This window comes from Oncorhynchus keta, chromosome 32, assembly GCF_023373465.1.
Source record: "Oncorhynchus keta strain PuntledgeMale-10-30-2019 chromosome 32, Oket_V2, whole genome shotgun sequence".
Classification (NCBI taxonomy): Eukaryota; Metazoa; Chordata; class Actinopteri; order Salmoniformes; family Salmonidae; genus Oncorhynchus; species Oncorhynchus keta.
Genome location: NC_068452.1, coordinates 24,620,502 through 24,641,326, shown reverse-complemented (window position 1 = coordinate 24,641,326; position 20,825 = coordinate 24,620,502). Strand labels below are relative to the sequence as shown.

Genomic DNA, 20,825 nt, shown 5'->3' with positions numbered 1-20,825 from the left:
AAAGAATTAGTAACAAAAAGGTTTTTAATTCAAAAAATTTGCTGTAGTTCTGATTCTTCTTTTGTTAAATGTCTATTTTCATCAGAGACATACAACAGTTAGAGACAGGGAAAGGTTGGATCAGACCTGCATGTAATGTATTATGTGCTGTAGGTAGATGGTACTCGACCGGCCTATGACACGGCAACAAACGTTTAATATGCTATGATACAGTATGTTTGAAAGGAAAAAGTCAGATCAGGGACCAATAAAATGAAACACCTAGACGGGATGAAACTTACCAACAGAAGTGGATGTAGTTGCCTTCCTGGTTTGAGGAACAATCTGTCCTCGCTCATCTTTGTCTCCATCTGAACCTAATCCCTGGAGGCTTGTTTATCTTTTTCTTATTATTGTCCTAAAAAGTGCATTTCAGTTATCCTGACTGGCCCACTAATAAAAGTCTCCCACAAGCATGGCTTGCTTCTGTACATATGGACCACAAGCAAGACTTTTATTTTCACATAAGGTGAAGTGATTTGTCAGCTAAGGAAAGGCACCTGCAGTAGACCCAGGTTCTGGCTCACTCACACAGCTAACATGTGTAGAAGTTCACAAGGATGCTAACAAGTGCACCCTTGTGCCTCATGCTCAGTGGGCAATATCATTGATGCCTGTGATCAGGTCATATCACGGAGTCTACGTTTAAATTCACATTTGTGCCACGTGGGGTCTACTTTGACAAACAAAAAGCAATGATAAATCATAACGCTGTGGTGCTGGAGGTGTGTTGAGAATATATATGCACGTATGGGAGCTGTAGGGGTTACATTACCGGTAATGTACGACTTGTTACATTGTAATGTACGACTTGGGTTGAGCTCCTCAGCCAGCCTTTTTGCCTCGTTAATGGCCTCATCCAGTTGGGCTTGTGGGTCCTTCTCTTGGTTGAGGTCCTCAGCAAGCTGTTCTGCTTTTTAATAGGCTCATCCAGTTGGTCTTGGGGGTCCTCAGAGGCCATACCATCTCAAAAGAAACAAAGAGAAAACTTCCAATCCTAACACATTCCTTCACATAGTAACCTCCCCCGTTTCGTTGAAGATGCAAAGAGGAAAAAGAGGAATATATAGCCTAATGTTTAGGTGGCTAAAATGATATCCAAATATACACAAGTAATGCAACAAAAATATCCACACATTCCATGTTGTGTATGCAACTTTTTTTATTCACCTTAGTTACATAACCTTCCTTACTGGTTTAACGTTTTTTTTTAAACCAAATACTTTAACAAACACAAAACACATGTGTATGCATGCTGTATTTCTGACAACAAGGGACGAAATGGCCACCGACCTGTTTTGTGTCCAGGGTCCAGACATCTGGTGTGGGAGAAAAATCTATAAACAACAATTGTCACATGACCGGATAAGGTAACCAATTCTTGTTCTTCTTGTAACTTTCCGGTGTTTTACTGCTCGCCACAGGTCGACGCAGGTATTGCACATGATTTATCGTTCTCATAAACGTAGCTATTTCACACTGACGATAATTTGAACACAAGAAAGTTTCCAGTGAAAAGATGCTTACATTCAGAGCCTTGTATTTACACTCAGCCAGCTCATAGTACAACTCCACCCTAGCCTTAGTACGGGTTAACGTTTTGGTAATTTTGGTTGGCCAACAAAATGTAAGACTACAATGACTGCATACGTTTCCCCAAATGTTATACGACAAAATATATGTTTTGGTATTTTCAGTTACATTCTGGTCAATGAAAATGGTTTACACGTTAAAAAAAAAGAAATACATGGAACTACAACCGAATAAAACACCATTAGCCATCATGCATTGCTTACATTCATTCTATACTGAAACGTCTGTTCATAAAAATGGAAAACAGTACATATATGCATACAACCACAATGTTTTAATAGGGATTAAAAAATACAAAATATCTATATATTCATAACGTAAAATAAATAAATAATGAAATACAGGCGATCGCGTCTATGGTTGTTGCAAAGGCTTGTGTGTCGCCTACTGGTTAAATTCGTGTCTTTTCGCACGAGTTAAGGAGCACAGAAATTCGTGTATTTTCGAACGAATTGAACCACACAAAAATGCACAAAAATGCACGAAATCTGCTGAAATACATTTTGTACATATATGCGCGAATTGAATGTGAGGCTGGGATGGATATTATCATGCTATTATAGTCGGTATGTTACGTACAATACTGATTAATCATGACGTGATCTTGCGAGACAAAACACAATTTTAAGAAGTGGCAGAGCGTCGCTCCGCTGTGCACCCGCAGCACTACACTCCTGATTATAACTGTTGGATGACTTCGGGGGGTTCAAGTAACCACAGATCCATGAACCAAGTGGCGCATTCAGTTGACTACACTTTTTTTAAACCATTGCAGCAGCGCAAATTATTCAGGGCTGACCCAAAATCATAGCACATTCATTTGGGACTTTTTAATGTCAAGGTGTATGCAAAGGTGGCGTAAAAATATACATTTATTGTGAAGTGCATCATTTTTATGAAATACCCTTGAAATACTGTGAAATAGGCTGTTAACTTTATTTTATACTTGACTTGACAAATCCATTCTACAAGATAATCCAAATGCAGCCTACAATATAAATCACAAGACAATGTAAGACAATTAAAATGACAAACAACAAACACCTCGGTATGAATTTCAGTTAGATTTATTGTCAGTGTGCCGATATTGGATGGACATTATTCCTCGGATGACAGTTTGACAGCTGAACTCCGGTTTAGCGGTACTTCTCGGCCAGGGCCAGAGCCAGTTGCTGCAGGAACTTGTCCACGGACAGGTGGATCTCGGGGGTAAATTCCGCGGGGAAGTAGGCGGCAATGACCACAATTAGGTTGTGAGCCAGGATCTGCAAAGCAAAAGGGAAATAGATTATTTCACATTCACACAGGTAAAAACTCAACATTTTTGTTGTGTTATTTTATTTTTAAAATGATCTTACCTTGAAGTTGGTGGGGTCCACCCTCAGCTTGGTGGCGTGCAGTTCACTGAGCTTGGTCAAGAAACCAAAGAGATCGTCCAAGTGGCCAACACAGTCATCGATCTGATTCATGATGGTGATGCCGTGCTTCTTCACTGGAGCGGAACCGGGGGCCACGGAAGCCCAGTGGGAGAAGTAGGCCTTGGTCTGGGGGTAGACGACGAGCATCCTGTCGTGGACATTAGAAATCAGGTGAGCCAAAATGAATCTTAAATAATCATTCGTTCGGGGCTCCTGCCCTTATTTTCGCCGACTTTTTAGGTTCCAGATAGCACTTTTTTTTCTAAGAGTGTAGGCTACGCATTTATAGCTTCCAAATTGACTGAGGAGTTGTGTTAGTAAGTTGAATACATGTACCTAGTCTAGAATTGATCATACATCGTTATGTAATTACCTGGAAAGAGCCTGGTCTCCAATCTCATCGGATTTAGGGAGGATCTTGCCCCAGATGGCCTTCACGTTAGCTTTGTCCTTGGCTGAGAGACTCATAGCTGCGTCTTGTCCGTTTATCCACTTAGATAAAGATGCTGAGAAAAGAAGCGTGTGAGCGTAGACTTCTCAGAGGCTGTTTTTATCGAGGCATGAAAAAAGGCACACCCCGATATTATCTCGTCTCCGCCTCTGATTGGGAATTTGTCCAAGACATGATTCATGTTTTTTTTATACGTTATAATTATGCAACCAAGCCAATTCGTGTAATGCCCAACATTTGACCTTAGCACATAATACTTTCGTTTGTAAAAATGTTGCCATAACAATGCATGCATTTATATCATATAGATTGAATAACAAATGGTTTTTGAAACACTTTATTCCTCAATATTTTCTTTACAATTAAAGTTTAGTCTAATATTAAGGTGTAATATTAAGGTCTAATATAGCACTCATTGGTGAGTGAGTATAAGCTATGTGATTCTGTAACCTACAAAAGGTTCGATGGAAAAATCGATGGAAAGGTTTCGTTCTGGTAGCAAAACGTTGCCTATGCCTATCACAAAACATGATAATAACATGTAGGCTATATGCATTTGATTTCAGAAGAATTAAACAAAAAGCTTTATAGTTTCATTGAATGAAATCGTCTCATATTGAAATTGAGTAGTGTCCAGTTAGAACGTATCAATTCCCCGGATGAAAGCCTATAAAACGAATTGTCACCAACTGACATTTAGAAAAATCATTCAAAAAGACCAGATATATGGAACTTTCAAATGGGTGGGGCCGTCTGAATATGAAGATAAAACACATTTTGAGTCATGCTTTTCTTTAATAGTTCACTCCCAATCTACGGTTTTCCCTAAATAAACACTTACATCAATAATTAGCATTCTATAAATATAATATTACAATTCAATGCCAATAGTACAATGATCAACTAAAATAACATTTATCGCTAAAGGAACCAAAATCCTTTGACGGTCTATCTATACATTTTACTTTTTGAAATTATGTTTGATTGTATCCTTACGTATGCATGTGTTATTGAAGGCTCGTCATGACTTGTTAATTTCATCCGTATTAATTCGAATTTGGAAACGCCTAAATGACCAAGCATTATCTTTAAAAGTGGGATGAAGTTGGCTCAATGCCGATATGCGCCACACTCGAGGACCTTGCCCCCCTCAAGACATTCATCCAATCATTTTCTGTGTTCTGTTCAGGGCGGAGATACTGAACATCAATAAATTGGACGTCGCAAGACACAAAAAGCTCAGGGATCCCTTGTATAACATTTTGCAAGTACCAACGGAAATCAACAAACAAACGTCAACATGGTCGACTGGACAGATGCTGAGCGCAGTGCCATCGTAGGCCTGTGGGGAAAGATCAGCGTGGATGAGATCGGACCCCAGGCCCTGGCCAGGTACATTCTTATAATATTTATGTAGATATCATTAAATAATAACACGATAATAGTCTACCTATAATATTTAGCACTAAGTGCGTAGTAGGAAATCGCGGTGTTCACCTTTGGTGCGATACAGACTATATTGATTGTGAAGTATAATTTTAATGGCAGCCTGTTTTATTTATTTTTAGACTTCTGATCGTGTCTCCATGGACTCAGAGACACTTCAGCACCTTCGGCAACCTGTCCACACCCGCTGCCATCATGGGTAACCCCGCCGTGGCCAAGCACGGAAAGACCGTGATGCACGGACTGGACAGAGCTGTGCAGAACCTGGATGACATCAAGAACACCTACGCTGCACTGAGTGTGATGCACTCCGAGAAACTGCACGTGGATCCCGACAACTTCAGGGTGAGTATTGCACATTAACAAACTGAAACAAAATACAAAAATAATTAGTCTTATGAATTAAATAGCGTTATGAGCCGATGTAAATATTATTCCAATATTACATTCTCCATCTGGTTCCTTCTCCACAGCTCCTTGCGGACTGCATCACCGTGTGCGTGGCCGCCAAGCTCGGTCCCGCCGTTTTCAGTGCTGATACTCAGGAAGCCTTCCAGAAGTTCCTGGCTGTCGTTGTGTCCGCTCTTGGCAGACAGTACCACTAGAGCATCACTCGACAGCATCAATATGGAAGAGAGATGACACTCCAACTCCAGTCTGTTCGGCTGGAAGCTGTGCCATAGCTACACATATTGAAAATAATAAAATACATTAAAAGCATTTATCGTTTTGAAGTATTGTTTTTTTATGGAAAACGTTCTCCTGCAATTTTACTGATGGCACAAGGTTTCTACACTCTATGTGTGTAGAATGTGAATGTGAATGAAAAAAACTGTTTTGATTATGGTTTTCATACACATACTCTGTCCATAATCTGGAGGCCTATGGGATATTAATTGATGAGGTCAGGAAAGAGGATGGCAAAACATGTAATTGAGTTAATAAAGCCGCATACAAACATGGTTTTTTTTGCCCCTTGGGTTCTGCCATAGAGTTAAATTAGAAGTACCCAATCCAAGACGGCTCAAGGTCATTGGCCACAGATAGAGCGATATCAAATCACGTTATATATACAGTAGCTTTGATTGGACTGATCATCAGTCATCCGTTGTCATCAAGTTGACATTCTACTGACAAATCCTTTGTAATCATTGTCATATTAAGATAAATAATGAAGAGAAATTATAGAAAAATGCATCGGTGCTCATCGGCCATTGTACACAAAGATTACTTAACAAGTTGGAAATCGCAAATTCTACAATGAGTCGTTTGAAAGGAATCAGTAGATAACTGCAAGCGTTGCAGAGAAACCACTAACGTTAGCCTGCTATTAGATTGAGTGGCTGTGTTTCCCGAGTTCACACCTTAATCCAGAAAATACCAGACTTTGATAACAAAGTTTGATGACAACATGTGCCAACCAAGGACCGCTGCGCCACCTTCACAAGGTGAGTCCAAACATATTGTATGCTGCTGCATAAATTATATAATATGCAAGGGAGAAATATATACTGTAGCTAAGTAATACTAAGTGTATGTTGTGTATTAAGCTGTTAGTAGCCCATGTAGCTCACCCTAATCATTTGGTCTATTTTCTCCAAAGCGGGATTGTAAACACATCGTTCTTGGCCCGATCCGTGCTTGTTTGGCAATTGTTTTTGTACAGCTTTGACAGTGCTACTGATAGTAGTTGTGGTGCTTGGCTTGCACGTGAAAATTCAGCACACACAACATTCTACAATATAATTGTATTATTTGACGTGCCAAATTAAACGCGTATTTTATGCAAATAGTGTTGTTATATGTCGTGTATGTCTTTTTTGACAGGTAAAGACCCAAACGGCTTCAATGTGCCACACCCTAATCATTTGGTCTATTTTCACCTCTTAATTTCGCCTACTGTTCAATCAATCAATCAATCAATAAATCAATCAATCAATCAATCAATCAATGAAATGTGTATAGCCCTTCCTGCATCAGCTGTCACAAAGTACTGTACAGAAACCCAGCCTAAAACCCCAAACAGCAAGCAATGCAGGTGTCGAAGCACGGTGGCTAGGAAAAACTCCCTAGAAAGGCCGGAACCTAGGAAGAAACCAAGAGAGGAACCAGGCTATGAGGGGTGGACAGACCTCTTCTGTTCTAACTTGGTGGTGCGCAAACAACCTATAACCTGTTTTAGGGAAATGTAATAATCTAATATTGTAAGAGCTTTCATTGTCTGTTTATATGCCCCGTTTATTTATCCTACGGTTCTGACGTGTAGAACGGCCCATGTTCTGAATTCTCTCGCTGTGTATTTTCAAAAGTGCTGAACAAATAGTTGACAAATATATTGACTACGTCAGTCGTCGCTTGCTCATTAATGTCTTAATCGAAATGACGGATTGCCTTTTTATCCGTTTCCTTCCTTTTACGGCTTAGTTTGTACATCTCAACTGTCAGTAGAAACGACATTTGTTTTTTGTTTTTATAAGTAGTGGCTTTCCTGGCATGCATCCCACTTTTTTAGTTTTTCCCCACCAAGATTTACACGCTAAAATCGCCACTAACACAATCCATCTAAAAGATGATTTGTGAGTTTTACTTAATAGGCGTATTGATTGATGCGGCATCTTTTTTTGGCAACTGATGCAGGACTATTCAAACAAATCCGATGATGGTGAGTCACATACAAAATAGTGTTCCAAGAATTATTGCATCAATTCACGTAGTCCCATCAAACAAAGTTTGCGGTGCAAAACTGCATATGAATTTAAATACTTTCATGTGTAATCTTTTCCCCCCATATGTTAGGCTACGTCTGCCATATGTTAGGCTACGTCTGCGCCTAACCTGCGGGTAAAACCAAGCATGCGCGTTAAAACGATCAGGAACAAGGTCGAGCAACAAAAACCTGAGAGACTATCCTACTAGTAGGCCTACGAGACTAAATCTCCACAAATGTATAAAAAAATACATGTTTGTACGAAATAGTAAAACCATTTAACTTACAGACATTTAGGTTCAGAGATGCGCAAAGATACTTTATTATTACAAAATAGTCCTAATTACTAATGTATCGAAATAAACTACAAAATGCCCCCGTGCCGAAAGGTGTTTTGGTTGAAAGAAAGTCGAGGCACGGAACTTCCAGAATGAGAGTGAGTGTGTGTGGTATATACAGAAAAACACGTGTTCGTTTTTCAAAGTCGATTTCACTTCCAAATTCACTGCATTGAAAATACAAAATAGCCTATTCTATGGAGTATCTTGTTTTGTTTTTAAAAGCTATTAAAATATTGTACATTCATGTAGGTCTAAAATACATATTTGTTCGTCTCTGAATAGGTTTTCATTGTGCCTCTACCAACTTCATATAGTCCATTCAGTTTACCAACCCATCTGTAACTACTCCAGATTCATCAAATATTAAATGAGGTCAGCAAAATGCATGTTACATGTATTAGATAGGCTAACCAAAGTTATGGAGAAGAACATCGTGAACTAGTGGATGGTGCGCCTGAAGCACTATTTAGTACTTAATCCCTTCCTTTCTTCATGCAATGTATTCAATCTAGATGTGATAGTGATGAAATTCAAATATCACTTTGTGATGGTGAACTGTGGTGGAATAAGCACACAACAGAGGACGTAACTTCATTCATTGACTGTTTATTTTGTGATAACAGCAGAGCAGAAACAGGAGTCCAAGTTTGGACTTTCATGATGGTCTTATCTGTATTTGTCAGCCAGGGCAGCGGACAAAGCTGCAAGGAATTTATCCACAGCAATGTGCACTTCGGGAGTAAAATCCGCAGGGAAGTGAATAGCCAGGGTCACAAGGATGTTGTGGGACAGAATCTGAAAAGTATATTTTAAAAGTTAATATTGAAGGATTAAGCCATAGCAACAGACAGAGTTGATGTCGAGAGTGATCAATATACAAACAATAGGTTATCTGGGGGCCAACCTTGAAGTTTCCAGGGTCAACGCGCAGCGTGAAGGCGTGCAGATCGCTGAGAGCACTCATTCCCCCCACGAGGTTGTCCATCAGTCCGACTGCTTCACCAATTGCACCCATGATGATGCCTCCATGCTTCTTGACTGGGGCTGAGCCGGGGCTCAGGTCAGCCCATTCGGAGAAGTAGGTCTTAGTCTGGGGGTAGGCAGTCAGCATCCTACAAAGCAAGGTACAGAATATTTCGTATTATAGGCGTTTGTATTAGATGCTGAACTTCTAAGCTTTATGTATATCATATTTCTCCCATGGTCTGCCTACAATGTAATGAAAGTAGTTGCCTTATTGTATGACAAAATGCTTATTCGGGGTAGGCACATAGGCCGCTGTCAGCGGGTTAAACACAACCATTCTCATCATTCATTCATTAAGAAGGCTTACCTTCCCAAAGCCTCAGCGCCGAGGACATCTGCCTTTCCTTTAATCTTGCCCCAGAAGGCCTTGACCGCAGATTTGTCCTTTGCTGTCAGACTCATTTTACTCCTTTTTGATTGACCTGTATTAAATCTACGAGGAATTAACTGAAGATGACTGCCTATACAACTCGGTCCATTTATATTACAGTAGAGCGGCAGACACGCCCAGCTACTGTTGGACACTCCCCCTACTCTGCAATCATCTTGATCAAAATCAAATAGTAAGATCCGTTATCTTGCCTTTTATCAAATATTAAGTTAGCGTTTTTATACTGATCATTTCAATAAGATGTCAGAGGTCTATGTTTCTAATAATATCCATCGGTCACTTTGTTCCTTTTTGCGCAATGCATATTAAATTGTAGGCCAACCAGATGCAACAATTGTACAGCTTGATAAAGATTTCTTTTTGTTGCATAAAACGTATTATTTCAGTGTAATCAAGCGTATATTTCCAATAGGTTCATTCTAAAGTTGCAGCTGTTTTTGCCAAAATAACTATAAATTAAATATTTTGTTATTTGGCAAAATTTCATTTTATATCCTAAATAACGTTAAATAATTATTTTGGCGTTTATGAAACATTAAGTTTGAATTTCCATATGAAACCCTTCAGTAAGATGTCATAGGACTATGTTTCTAATAATGTCCATCATTAGGCCTAATTAACTTTATTTTTGTAGCCTACAATTTAATCTTCTGAATGTACTGTATCTGAAAAGTACTGAATGCATGTAAATCAATTGCACCAGATGAAACAGATGTCAACAATTTGACAATTTTTTTAGAAAGATAATTATTACTATTATTAGAGTAGTCTAATCGAGCATATATTTCCAATAAATTAATTCAAAAGATAAAGCTTCTTTTGCCAAAATAGCCAAATGTTTCATTAATAGTTCATTGGCTATTTGAAATTCAACAGGCCTAGATTTTGACGCAAACTTTGTTCTATCCTACATTATGTTAAATAAGTAAAGGTAGGCTATATATTTGATTGGAGAGTTCTTTAATATATATTACATTTGTAAATTATATTGTAAAAATCAGATCCACCTTCAAAGACCTGCGTTCAATTTGAAAATATTTATTCAAAGTGACGTGTTTCACAATTGTATTTCTTATTTAACCTTTATTTAACTAGGCAAGTCAGTTAAAGAACAAATTCGTATTTACAGTGACGGCCTGTATCTATGATATGACTACTCTGGGATTGGAAGTTGGATATGATTCCCAATTATAAGGTTGATTGGATTTCGAATGATGATTGAAAAACAAAAAGTCAGAGGAAGACAGGGGTCATGCGAGGACACGGGAACACACCTATCTGCAAATAATACAGGACATTCCTGCTTATCATTTTTAATGTCTTGAAATAAATAACTTATAAAGGCGGGTCCGTTCTGAATACCCCGATAAAAAAAAGGAAGGCATAATTTTGTCGTAGATAAGAAACTGTGCCAAATAGTAGGCCGGAATTGGCTGGAATTATCACATTTTCCAAATTAATATTTTTTCTTCATTTGCATAGCCTTATACACTGCAATCATCTTCGGAAGAGTTTTGCCATAACCTTGGTTTTATTCTTGCATCAGTTGGATAAATTAAAACTGTTTTAGATAGTGATCATGCGAATTTTGAAACGTTGGTAATCTAGATAAATAGGCCTATATATAGTTTTACATATGCTTCCAGCTTTTAGGATCTAACCTACAGACTTGATTCTTTAACAACTACTAAATTAACATTTACTGTTTGACAGATACATGATTAGAATTGATGTCATCAAGTTCGAGAGCTGAAGCGCTCACTCTGCCAATACTGATCTTTACCAGAGCCAATCATATGCGCCCCCTCCAGTGGGCGGAGTGCACTCATAAATATAAATTGCAGACACAAAGTGTCTCCCTACACAAGACATTCATTTGTTTAATCTAGTTGCAAAACCGGAGATCAAACACTGACAACATGGCTGACTGGACAGACGCCGAGAAGAGCACCATCAGTGCTGTCTGGGGCAAAGTAGATATCAATGAGGTCGGACCACTGGCTCTGGGAAGGTAGGTTATGGCTTCAGCCTCATTCAAATATATCATCTAATATAGTTTATAGTGGAGATCATGAGTAATTATAACAATATTCTACTTGTCCTGTTATCTTATTAATATTGAGTTGATATTAAGTTTGAATGGAGCATGTTAGAGTATTTATTAACTAGGCATATAATTGAAATACATTTGAAATAATTCACATATTTCGGTGTTCTTGCAATGACAGAGTCCTGATCGTCTACCCCTGGACTCAGCGTTATTTCGGCTCTTTCGGAGATGTGTCCACTGCCGCAGCAATCATGGGCAACCCCAAAGTTGCTGCTCACGGCAGGGTCGTGTGTGGAGCTCTGGACAAAGCTGTGAAGAACATGGGCAACATCTTGGCCACATACAAGTCACTGAGCGAGACCCACGCCAACAAACTCTTCGTCGACCCTGACAATTTCAGGGTAGGCCTTCTCTCTTGAGAAATATGCTTATATTTTAGGCTTTACTGGTGTAAGCCTACACATAACAATCAGAGCAACACGTATAATTACAAAAAGGTCAAACAAAACCGACAGTCTTATTAAACATCTTCCTTCTTTGTATTTTGTCCACAGGTGTTGGCTGACGTCCTCACAATTGTCATTGCCGCCAAGGTCGGAGCCGCTTTCACTCCTGAAATCCAGGCAACCTGGCAGAAGTTCATGAAAGTGGTTGTCGCAGCCATGGGCAGTCGGTACTTCTAAATGCACCCCAGACAATTGATTATATTCTGATATTCCTGCCTGAGTGAAAATAAAGACATCGAAACAAACTATTGTATTCATAAAAAGCTCTTTTTTTTTAGAGTGTGTGTGGGGAGGTTCACGACCAAATTCTTATCAATAGAGCACTGATAGAGCAGCCAAATTGCATGGTTAGATGCTTTTTTCCCTTCCGCGTCACTTCATTTACAGAAGATCTCTGCTAAACATAGAATCAAGATGTCTAGCATGTGGGTGACTGCGGATAACATCAGAACGAAGCTGACTACAACAAAACATTTTTTTGCCCAACATCTGCAGTTTTTACAAACAAGTGAAGGATAAAATTATAGTTAAAATCAAAACCGAGATGGCTGTATTAAAAAACAGCCTACATGCATGGGCTTTTTCAATCATATTTAACTCGATTTCATGTTCAATCAATTTAGTTATTTTGCCTCAATGTTTTCATGATGTGTGTGTGACAAGTGCGCAATGATGTGCTCGATCTGTGATTTAGTCCATTATTGCGTAAAGCATAATAAGTCGTCAACAGCCTATTTGCAGACATAGTCAAAGTGATTCCTACACAACCTAGGTTTACCTGTAGTCAAGTCTGTGATTTGGTCAAATAAGCAGTCAAATCTTATTCATTAAATCATTCATGAGCTCGATCATTGTCGATTAAAAATCTGGTTAATTATCACTAAATCAACAATATTGTAATAACATTGTTGGTTTTACAGGCCGCTTCTACATAGGCCTATTGGAATACCAAACAAGCTCCTGAGATCTGCCTAGCAAACGTAGCCTTCTCTCACTGATAACGAATTGCCTTCAAATCTGAAATGTAAACGTGTTGTCATCGTACATATTGAAGACATCTTACATCATATTTTCATGTTAAACAAGGTTGTTTGAGTATTGATTCTTAAAAATATTCAAAACAATTATACAAAGATGTGTGTTGTAGGCTATGTTCCGAGTCTGACCAAGATGGCAAATACGTTTGGTACGCTACAGTCAACTGGGGTGAAAGTTCCCAAGATGGCCCCATTTCACAATAGTTCCATAAATGGTCTTGTCATGCTCTTCTGCGTGTAGGCTATATGACAACACAGAGTAATGTCTAGCCACAACATACAGGCTCACCTCTCACAGTTCTGGGCGACTTTAACCTCCCCACGTCTACCTTTGACTCATTCCTCTCTGCCTCCTTCTTTCCACTCCTCTCCTCTTTTGACCTCACCCTCTCACCTTCCCCCCCTACTCACAAGGCAGGCAATACGCTCGACCTCATCTTTACTAGATGCTGTTCTTCCACTAACCTCATTGCAACTCCCCTCCAAGTCTCCGACCACTACCTTGTATCCTTTTCCCTCTCGCTCTCATCCAACACTTCCCACACTGCCCCTACTCGGATGGTATCGCGCCGTCCCAACCTTCACTCTCTCTCCCCCGCTACTCTCTCTTCTTCCATCCTATCATCTCTTCCCTCTGCTCAAACCTTCTCCAACCTATCTCCTGATTCTGCCTCCTCAACCCTCCTCTCCTCCCTTTCTGCATCCTTTGACTCTCTATGTCCCCTATCCTCCAGGCCGGCTCGGTCCTCCCCTCCCGCTCCGTGGCTCGACGACTCATTGCGAGCTCACAGAACAGGGCTCCGGGCAGCCGAGCGGAAATGGAGGAAAACTTCGCCTCCCTGCGGACCTGGCATCCTTTCACTCCCTCCTCTCTACATTTTCCTCCTCTGTCTCTGCTGCTAAAGCCACTTTCTACCACTCTAAATTCCAAGCATCTGCCTCTAACCCTAGGAAGCTCTTTGCCACCTTCTCCTCCCTCCTGAATCCCCCCTCCTCCCTCTCTGCAGATGACTTCGTCAACCATTTTGAAAAGAAGGTCGACGACATCCGATCCTCGTTTGCTAAGTCAAACGACACCGCTGGTTCTGCTCACACAGCCCTACCCTGTGCTCTGACCTCTTTCTCCCCTCTCTCTCCAGATGAAATCTCGCGTCTTGTGACGGCTCGGCCGCCCAACAACCTGCCCGCTTGACCCTATCCCCTCCTCTCTTCTCCAGACCATTTCCGGAGACCTTCTCCTTTACCTCACCTCGCTCATCAACTCATCCCTGACCGCTGGCTACGTCCCTTCCGTCTTCAAGAGAGCGAGAGTTGCACCCCTTCTGAAAAAACCTACACTCGATCCCTCCGATGTCAACAACTACAGACCAGTATCCCTTCTTTCTTTTCTCTCCAAAACTCTTGAACGTGCCGTCCTTGGCCAGCTCTCCCGCTATCTCTCTCAGAATGACCTTCTTGATCCAAATCAGTCAGGTTTCAAGACTAGTCATTCAACTGAGACTGCTCTTCTCTGTATCACGGAGGCGCTCCGCACTGCTAAAGCTAACTCTCTCTCCTCTGCTCTCATCCTTCTAGACCTATCGGCTGCCTTCGATACTGTGAACCATCAGATCCTCCTCTCTCCGAGTTGGGCATCTCCGGCGCGGCCCACGCTTGGTTGCGTCCTACCTGACAGGTCGCTCCTACCAGGTGGCGTGGCGAGAATCTGTCTCCTCACCACGCGCTCTCACCACTGGTGTCCCCAGGGCTCTGTTCTAGGCCCTCTCCTATTCTCGCTATACACCAAGTCACTTGGCTCTGTCATAACCTCACATGGTCTCTCCTATCATTGCTATGCAGACGACACACAATTAATCTTCTCCTTTCCCCCTTCTGATGACCAGGTGGCGAATCGCATCTCTGCATGTCTGGCAGACATATCAGTGTGGATGACGGATCACCACCTCAAGCTGAACCTCGGCAAGACGGAGCTGCTCTTCCTCCCGGGGAAGGACTGCCCGTTCCATGATCTCGCCATCACGGTTGACAACTCCATTGTGTCCTCCTCCCAGAGCGCTAAGAACCTTGGCGTGATCCTGGACAACACCCTGTCGTTCTCAACTAACATCAAGGCGGTGGCCCGTTCCTGTAGGTTCATGCTCTACAACATCCGCAGAGTACGACCCTGCCTCACACAGGAAGCAGCGCAGGTCCTAATCCAGGCACTTGTCATCTCCCGCCTGGATTACTGCAACTCGCTGTTGGCTGGGCTGCCTGCCTGTGCCATTAAACCCCTACAACTCATCCAGAACGCCGCAGCCCGTCTGGTGTTCAACCTTCCCAAGTTCTCTCACGTCACCCCGCTCCTCCGCTCTCTCCACTGGCTTCCAGTTGAAGCTCGCATCCGCTACAAGACCATGGTGCTTGCCTACGGAGCTGTGAGGGGAACGGCACCTCAGTACCTCCAGGCTCTGATCAGGCCCTACACCCAAACAAGGGCACTGCGTTCATCCACCTCTGGCCTGCTCGCCTCCCTACCACTGAGGAAGTACAGTTCCCGCTCAGCCCAGTCAAAACTGTTCGCTGCTCTGGCCCCCCAATGGTGGAACAAACTCCCTCACCACGCCAGGGCAGCGGAGTCAATCACCACCTTCCGGAGACACCTGAAACCCCACCTCTTTAAGGAATACCTAGGATAGGATAAAGTAATCCTTCTCACCCCCCTTAAAAGATTTAGATGCACTATTGTAAAGTGGCTGTTCCACTGGATGTCATAAGGTGAATGCACCAATTTGTAAGTCGCTCTGGATAAGAGCGTCTGCTAAATGACTTAAATGTAAATGTAAATACAGTTCATTCGGAAAGTATTCAGACCCCTTGACTTTTTCCACATTTTGTGATAGACATTCTAAAATTGAATAAATAGTTTTTCCTCAATCTACACACAGCACCACATAATGACAAAGCAAAAACAGTTTTTTTTCATGTTTGCAAATGTATAAAAATAAAAACTGAAATACCTTAGTTACATAAGTATTCAGACCCTTTGCTATGAGACTCCAAATTGAGCTCAGGTGCACCCTGTTTCCATTGATCATCCTTTACCTGTGGTAAATTCAATAGATAGGACATGATTTGGAAAGGCACACATCTGTCTTATTTCAGCAGCATTTAAGGTCCCCAAGGACAAAGCGGCCTCCATCATTCTTAAATGGAAGAAGTTTGGAACCACCAAGACTCTTCCTAGAGCTGGCTGCCCAGCCAAACTGAGCAATCGGCAGAAAGGTGCCTTGGTCAGGGAGCTGACCAAGAACCCGATGGTCACTTTGACAGAGCTCCAGAGTTCATCTGGGGAGATGGGAGAACCTTCCAGAAGAACAACCACCTCTGCAGCACTCCACCAATCAGGCCTTTATGGTAGAGTGGCCAGACGGAAGCCACTCCTCAGTAAAAGGAACATTACAGCTCGCTTGGAGTTGCCAAGATCAAACAAGATTTTCTGGTCTGATGAAACCAAGATTGAACTCTTTGGCCTGAATGCCAAGCATCACATTGGAAGGAAACCTGGCAGCATCATGCTGTGTGGATGTTTTTCAGCGGGAGGGACTGGGAGACTAGTCAGGATTGCGGGAAAGATGAAAGGAGGAAAGTACAGAGAGATTCTTGAGGAAACCTGCTCCAGAGCACTCATGACCTCAAACTGGGGCGAAGGTTCACCTTCCAACAGGAAAACGACCTTAAGCACACAGCCAAGACAAGCCAAGACACAGCCCGAGTGGTGCAGCAGTCTTGAAGATGCGTCTCTACAGACACCCTGGTTTGAATCCAGACTGTATCACAACCGTCCGTGATTGGGAGTCCCATAGGGCAGCACACAATTGGCCCAGTATCGTCCGGTGTAGGCCGTCATTGTTAATAATATATTGTTCTTAACTGACTTGCCTAGTCAAATAAATGTTAAATTAAAAAAATAAAAACGCAGGTGTGGCTTCGGGACAAGTATCTGATTGTCCTTGAGTGGCCCAGCCAGACACTTGAACCGGGTCAAATATTTCTGGAGAGACCTGAAAATAGCTGTGCCGCAGCGACGCTCCCCATCCAACCTGACAAGCGCTTGAAAGGATCTGTAGAGAAGAATTGGAGAAACTCCCTAAATACAGCTCTGCCAAGCCTGTAGCGACATACGCAAGAAGACTCAAGGCTGTAATCACTGCCAAAGGTGCTTCAACAAAGTACAGAGTAAAGGTTCTGAATACTTATGGAAATATGATATTTCCATTTGTTTGTTTGTTATTAATGTTGTATTTATTAAACATAAAAATAAAACATTGTACATCATAAAAACATTGAGCATGACATTTAAGACATATCCTCAAACATAGCACATATACCCAGCATAGCACATATACACAGTCAAATAGTATCTCATAGGTTACAATACAGACCTAAATAGGTTCACAAGCATAAATAATCACATCCCAGTCTTAGAAACATGACAAAGAAAACATGTCCAGCTTCTAGAATTGGTTTCTACCAGTGATCCTAGCAAGCATTTGTTTATAAGATGCTACCTCCAACATTGATTCTATCCACTGTTTCAGAGTAGGAGTCGCATGACCCTTAGAAACTCTAAGGATTACTCCAACTGCTGTAACCACACCAACAGTGATCAGTGCAAATTCCTCATTTGTTACATTAGGTAACTCTGTTCTATCGCCCAAGAGACATATTATCGGTAAAACTTGAGTTGTTAAGCCCCACCATTCCTCCAGATATTTCAAAACATTCTTCCAGAAAGGTAGCACTAATGTATATTTCCATATTGCGTGTAAAAATGTCCCAGTGTCTTTTTGGCATTTCCGACACAGAGAATTGTTGGGCAGCCCCATCTTATGAAGCCTTGTTGGTGTCCAATAAAAGCTATATAGTATCTTATTTTGAGTAAGTTTCCCCCTGGCTTCCCTTATGTTCCTCCCCGAGCTGGACAACATCTTCAAACAGGTATCATCCTCTATTTCACACTTTAGGTCAAGTTGCCATATTGTTCTGAGGTTTTTACAGTCTTTTCTCTGCAAATGACTAAATATTGAGTAGAAAATGGCTGCTTTACGTTTGGGTAATTCCAAATACTCAGCTATTGGGTTCTTTCCCGGATTTTGTTGATAGCCGGTTAACAAACATTCTCTCAAATCTAAACATTTACAGAAATGTCCCTCGTCTCCTGCATCATTTTTTTTTAACCAAATCTGAGTATGACATTAAAACATCTTCATTGTACAGATCACCTATAGTATGAATTCTTTCATTGGCCACTGTTCCAGTACACAGACTTCTCTTTCCTATCTGCCCTAGACTATGTGAGAGTATTGTGCCACAATGATGAGTATCCTTGTTTTAGATGCCCTGTAAATTATCCAGATATCTGTGTGTGACAGAGTGTTCTCCCTGTACAACCTCTTTTGTAAGACTATGTGAAGAGTATCAGAACCTCTGCCCTGTAAGACTTGACAGGTAGACCTTGCCCTGTAAGACATGTGACAGACATCTGCCCTGTAAGACTATGTGACAGAGTATCAACAGACCTCTGCCCTGTAAGACTATGTGACAGAGTATCAACAGATCTCTGCCCTGTAAGACTATGTGACAGAGTATCAACAGACCTCTGCCCTGTAAGACTACGTGACAGAGACTATCAGACAGACCTCTGCCCTGTAAGACTATGTGACAGAGTATCAACAGACCTCTGCCCTGTAAGACTATGTGACAGAGTGTAAGACTCAACAGACCTCTGCCCTGTAAGACTATGTGACAGAGTATCAACAGACCTCTGCCCTGTAAGACTATGTGACAGAGTATCAACAGACCTCTGCCCTGTAAGACTACGTGACAGAGTATCAACAGACATCTGCCCTGTAAGACTACGTGACAGAGTATCAACAGACCTCTGCCCTGTAAGACTATGTGACAGAGTATCAACAGACCTCTGCCCTGTAAGACTATGTGACAGAGTATCAACAGACCTCTCCCCTGTAAGACTATGTGACAGAGTATCAACAGACCTCTCCCCTGTAAGACTATGTGACAGAGTATCAACAGACCTCTCCCCTGTAAGACTATGTGACAGAGTATCAACAGACCTCTCCCCTGTAAGACTACGTGACAGAGTATCAACAGACCTCTCCCCTGTAAGACTATGTGACAGAGTATCAACAGACCTCTGCCCTGTAAGACTATGTGACAGAGTATCAACAGATCTCTGCCCTGTAAGACTATGTGACAGAGTATCAACAGACCTCTGCCCTGTAAGACTATGTGACAGAGTATCAACAGACATCTGCCCTGTAAGACTATGTGACAGAGTATCAACAGACCTCTCCCCTGTAAGACTATGTGACAGAGTATCAACAGACCTCTGCCCTGTAAGACTACGTGACAGAGTATCAACAGATCTCTGCCCTGTAAGACTATGTGACAGAGTATCAACAGACCTCTGCCCTGTAAGACTACGTGACAGAGTATCAACAGATCTCTGCCCTGTAAGACTACGTGACAGAGTATCAACAGACCTCTGCCCTGTAAGACTATGTGACAGAGTATCAACAGACCTCTGCCCTGTAAGACTACGCGACAGGTAAGACTACGCGACAGAGTAGGAGAGAAAGGATAACTTAGTTCCCGTTCTATTGTTATCCAATCCAAGCCGAAATCACTTTTGCCCCAATTTAGCCATTTCAAATGATAGACTGTACAACTTAAAATCTGGTAAAGCCAAGCCTCCTACCTCCCTTGGTGAGCACATCTTCATATTAATCTTTTTTTTTTCCTATCCCACAAAAAGTATTTAGTTCATTTGTCATATTGTTTAAAATACTGGTCTGGATTATTAATAGGCAACATTGCAGAGATATAATTAAATTGTGGGATTACAACCATTTTAATCACGTTGATCTTTCCCCATAAAGAAAGTTTAATCTTTTCCCATTTTTCTACATTGGTCTTAATCTTGACTAGTAGTGGATCAAATCAAAATCACTTCCTCCAAATTTGAGCTCAAATTAATACCAAAATATGTCATCCCATTGGATATAAGAGCAACGTCAACTCACCAACATTTACGACCAGGAATATTCTCTTCAATCATAATCACAGTCATGTATATTCCCCCCAAAGCAGACACATCGACGGCCCTGAAATAACTTTATTTGACTCTACGTAAACTGGAAACCACATATCCTGAGGCTGCATTTATTGTTGCTGGGGATTTTAACAAGACTAATCAGAAAACAAGGCTCCCTAAATTATATCAGCATATCGATTGCGCAACCCGGGCTGGCAAAACCCTGGATCATTGTTATTCTAACTTCCGCGACGCATATAAGGCACTCCCCCACCCTCCTTTCGGGAAAAGCTGACCACGACTCCATTTTGTTGCTCCCAGCCTATAGACAGAAACTTAAACAGGAAGCACCCGCACTCAGATCTGTTCAATGCTGGTCCGACCAATCGGATTCCACTCTTCAAGATTGCTTCGATCACGAGGACTGGGATATGTTCCGCATAGCGTCGAACAACAACATTGATGAATACGCTGGTTCGGTGAGCGAGTTCATTAGCAAGTGCATCGGTGATGTTGTACCCACAGCGTCTATTAAAACATTCCCCAAACAGAATCCGTGGATTGATGGCAGCATTCGTGCAAAACTGAAAGCGCAAACAACTGCTTTTAATCAGGGCAAGGTGACCGGAAACATGACCGAATACAAACAGTGTAGCTATTCCCTCCGCAAGGCAATCAAACATGCTAAGCGTCATTATAGAGACAAAGTAGAGTCGCAATTCAA

General features: G+C 41.6%; 4 protein-coding genes across 4 annotated transcripts; 2 read left to right on the top strand and 2 right to left on the bottom strand.

Annotated features, from left to right (window-relative positions):
• Positions 1–2,683: 2,683 nt before the first annotated feature.
• LOC118365393 (hemoglobin subunit alpha-4) lies at positions 2,684–3,593 on the bottom strand. The gene is made up of 3 exons (XM_035747568.2): positions 3,424–3,593; positions 2,991–3,198; positions 2,684–2,897 (listed from the first exon to the last, which is right to left on the bottom strand). The coding sequence occupies exons 1-3, from the start codon at positions 3,516–3,518 to the stop codon at positions 2,769–2,771; spliced, it is 432 nt and encodes a 143-aa protein (XP_035603461.1). The 5' UTR covers positions 3,519–3,593; the 3' UTR covers positions 2,684–2,768.
• A 1,131-nt stretch (positions 3,594–4,724) lies between these two features.
• Positions 4,725–5,667, top strand: LOC118365381 (hemoglobin subunit beta). Its single transcript, XM_035747557.2, has 3 exons — positions 4,725–4,893; positions 5,070–5,292; positions 5,421–5,667. The coding sequence occupies exons 1-3, from the start codon at positions 4,802–4,804 to the stop codon at positions 5,550–5,552; spliced, it is 447 nt and encodes a 148-aa protein (XP_035603450.1). The 5' UTR covers positions 4,725–4,801; the 3' UTR covers positions 5,553–5,667.
• A 2,918-nt stretch (positions 5,668–8,585) lies between these two features.
• Positions 8,586–9,496, bottom strand: LOC118365396 (hemoglobin subunit alpha-like). The gene is made up of 3 exons (XM_035747571.2): positions 9,329–9,496; positions 8,900–9,107; positions 8,586–8,790 (listed from the first exon to the last, which is right to left on the bottom strand). The coding sequence occupies exons 1-3, from the start codon at positions 9,421–9,423 to the stop codon at positions 8,662–8,664; spliced, it is 432 nt and encodes a 143-aa protein (XP_035603464.1). The 5' UTR covers positions 9,424–9,496; the 3' UTR covers positions 8,586–8,661.
• Positions 9,497–11,254: 1,758 nt separating this feature from the next.
• LOC118365384 (hemoglobin subunit beta-1-like) lies at positions 11,255–12,214 on the top strand. Its single transcript, XM_035747560.2, has 3 exons — positions 11,255–11,423; positions 11,641–11,863; positions 12,017–12,214. The coding sequence occupies exons 1-3, from the start codon at positions 11,332–11,334 to the stop codon at positions 12,143–12,145; spliced, it is 444 nt and encodes a 147-aa protein (XP_035603453.1). The 5' UTR covers positions 11,255–11,331; the 3' UTR covers positions 12,146–12,214.
• The last annotated feature ends 8,611 nt before the right edge of the window (positions 12,215–20,825 follow it).

Excerpts from the sequence above, each read along its gene's own strand:
- LOC118365393 (XM_035747568.2), bottom strand. The coding sequence starts at position 3,518 with ATGAGTCTCTCAGCCAAGGACAAAGCTAACGTGAAGGCCATCTGGGGC. Across the intron at positions 3,199-3,423 it reads GGAGACCAGGCTCTTTCCAG|GATGCTCGTCGTCTACCCCC; the intron begins GTAATTACATAA and ends TGTCCACGACAG. Across the intron at positions 2,898-2,990 it reads TGGACCCCACCAACTTCAAG|ATCCTGGCTCACAACCTAAT; the intron begins GTAAGATCATTT and ends TTTGCTTTGCAG.
- LOC118365381 (XM_035747557.2), top strand. The coding sequence starts at position 4,802 with ATGGTCGACTGGACAGATGCTGAGCGCAGTGCCATCGTAGGCCTGTGG. Across the intron at positions 4,894-5,069 it reads GGACCCCAGGCCCTGGCCAG|ACTTCTGATCGTGTCTCCAT; the intron begins GTACATTCTTAT and ends ATTTATTTTTAG. Across the intron at positions 5,293-5,420 it reads TGGATCCCGACAACTTCAGG|CTCCTTGCGGACTGCATCAC; the intron begins GTGAGTATTGCA and ends CCTTCTCCACAG.
- LOC118365396 (XM_035747571.2), bottom strand. The coding sequence starts at position 9,423 with ATGAGTCTGACAGCAAAGGACAAATCTGCGGTCAAGGCCTTCTGGGGC. Across the intron at positions 9,108-9,328 it reads GGCGCTGAGGCTTTGGGAAG|GATGCTGACTGCCTACCCCC; the intron begins GTAAGCCTTCTT and ends CTTGCTTTGTAG. Across the intron at positions 8,791-8,899 it reads TTGACCCTGGAAACTTCAAG|ATTCTGTCCCACAACATCCT; the intron begins GTTGGCCCCCAG and ends TATACTTTTCAG.
- LOC118365384 (XM_035747560.2), top strand. The coding sequence starts at position 11,332 with ATGGCTGACTGGACAGACGCCGAGAAGAGCACCATCAGTGCTGTCTGG. Across the intron at positions 11,424-11,640 it reads GGACCACTGGCTCTGGGAAG|AGTCCTGATCGTCTACCCCT; the intron begins GTAGGTTATGGC and ends TTGCAATGACAG. Across the intron at positions 11,864-12,016 it reads TCGACCCTGACAATTTCAGG|GTGTTGGCTGACGTCCTCAC; the intron begins GTAGGCCTTCTC and ends TTTTGTCCACAG.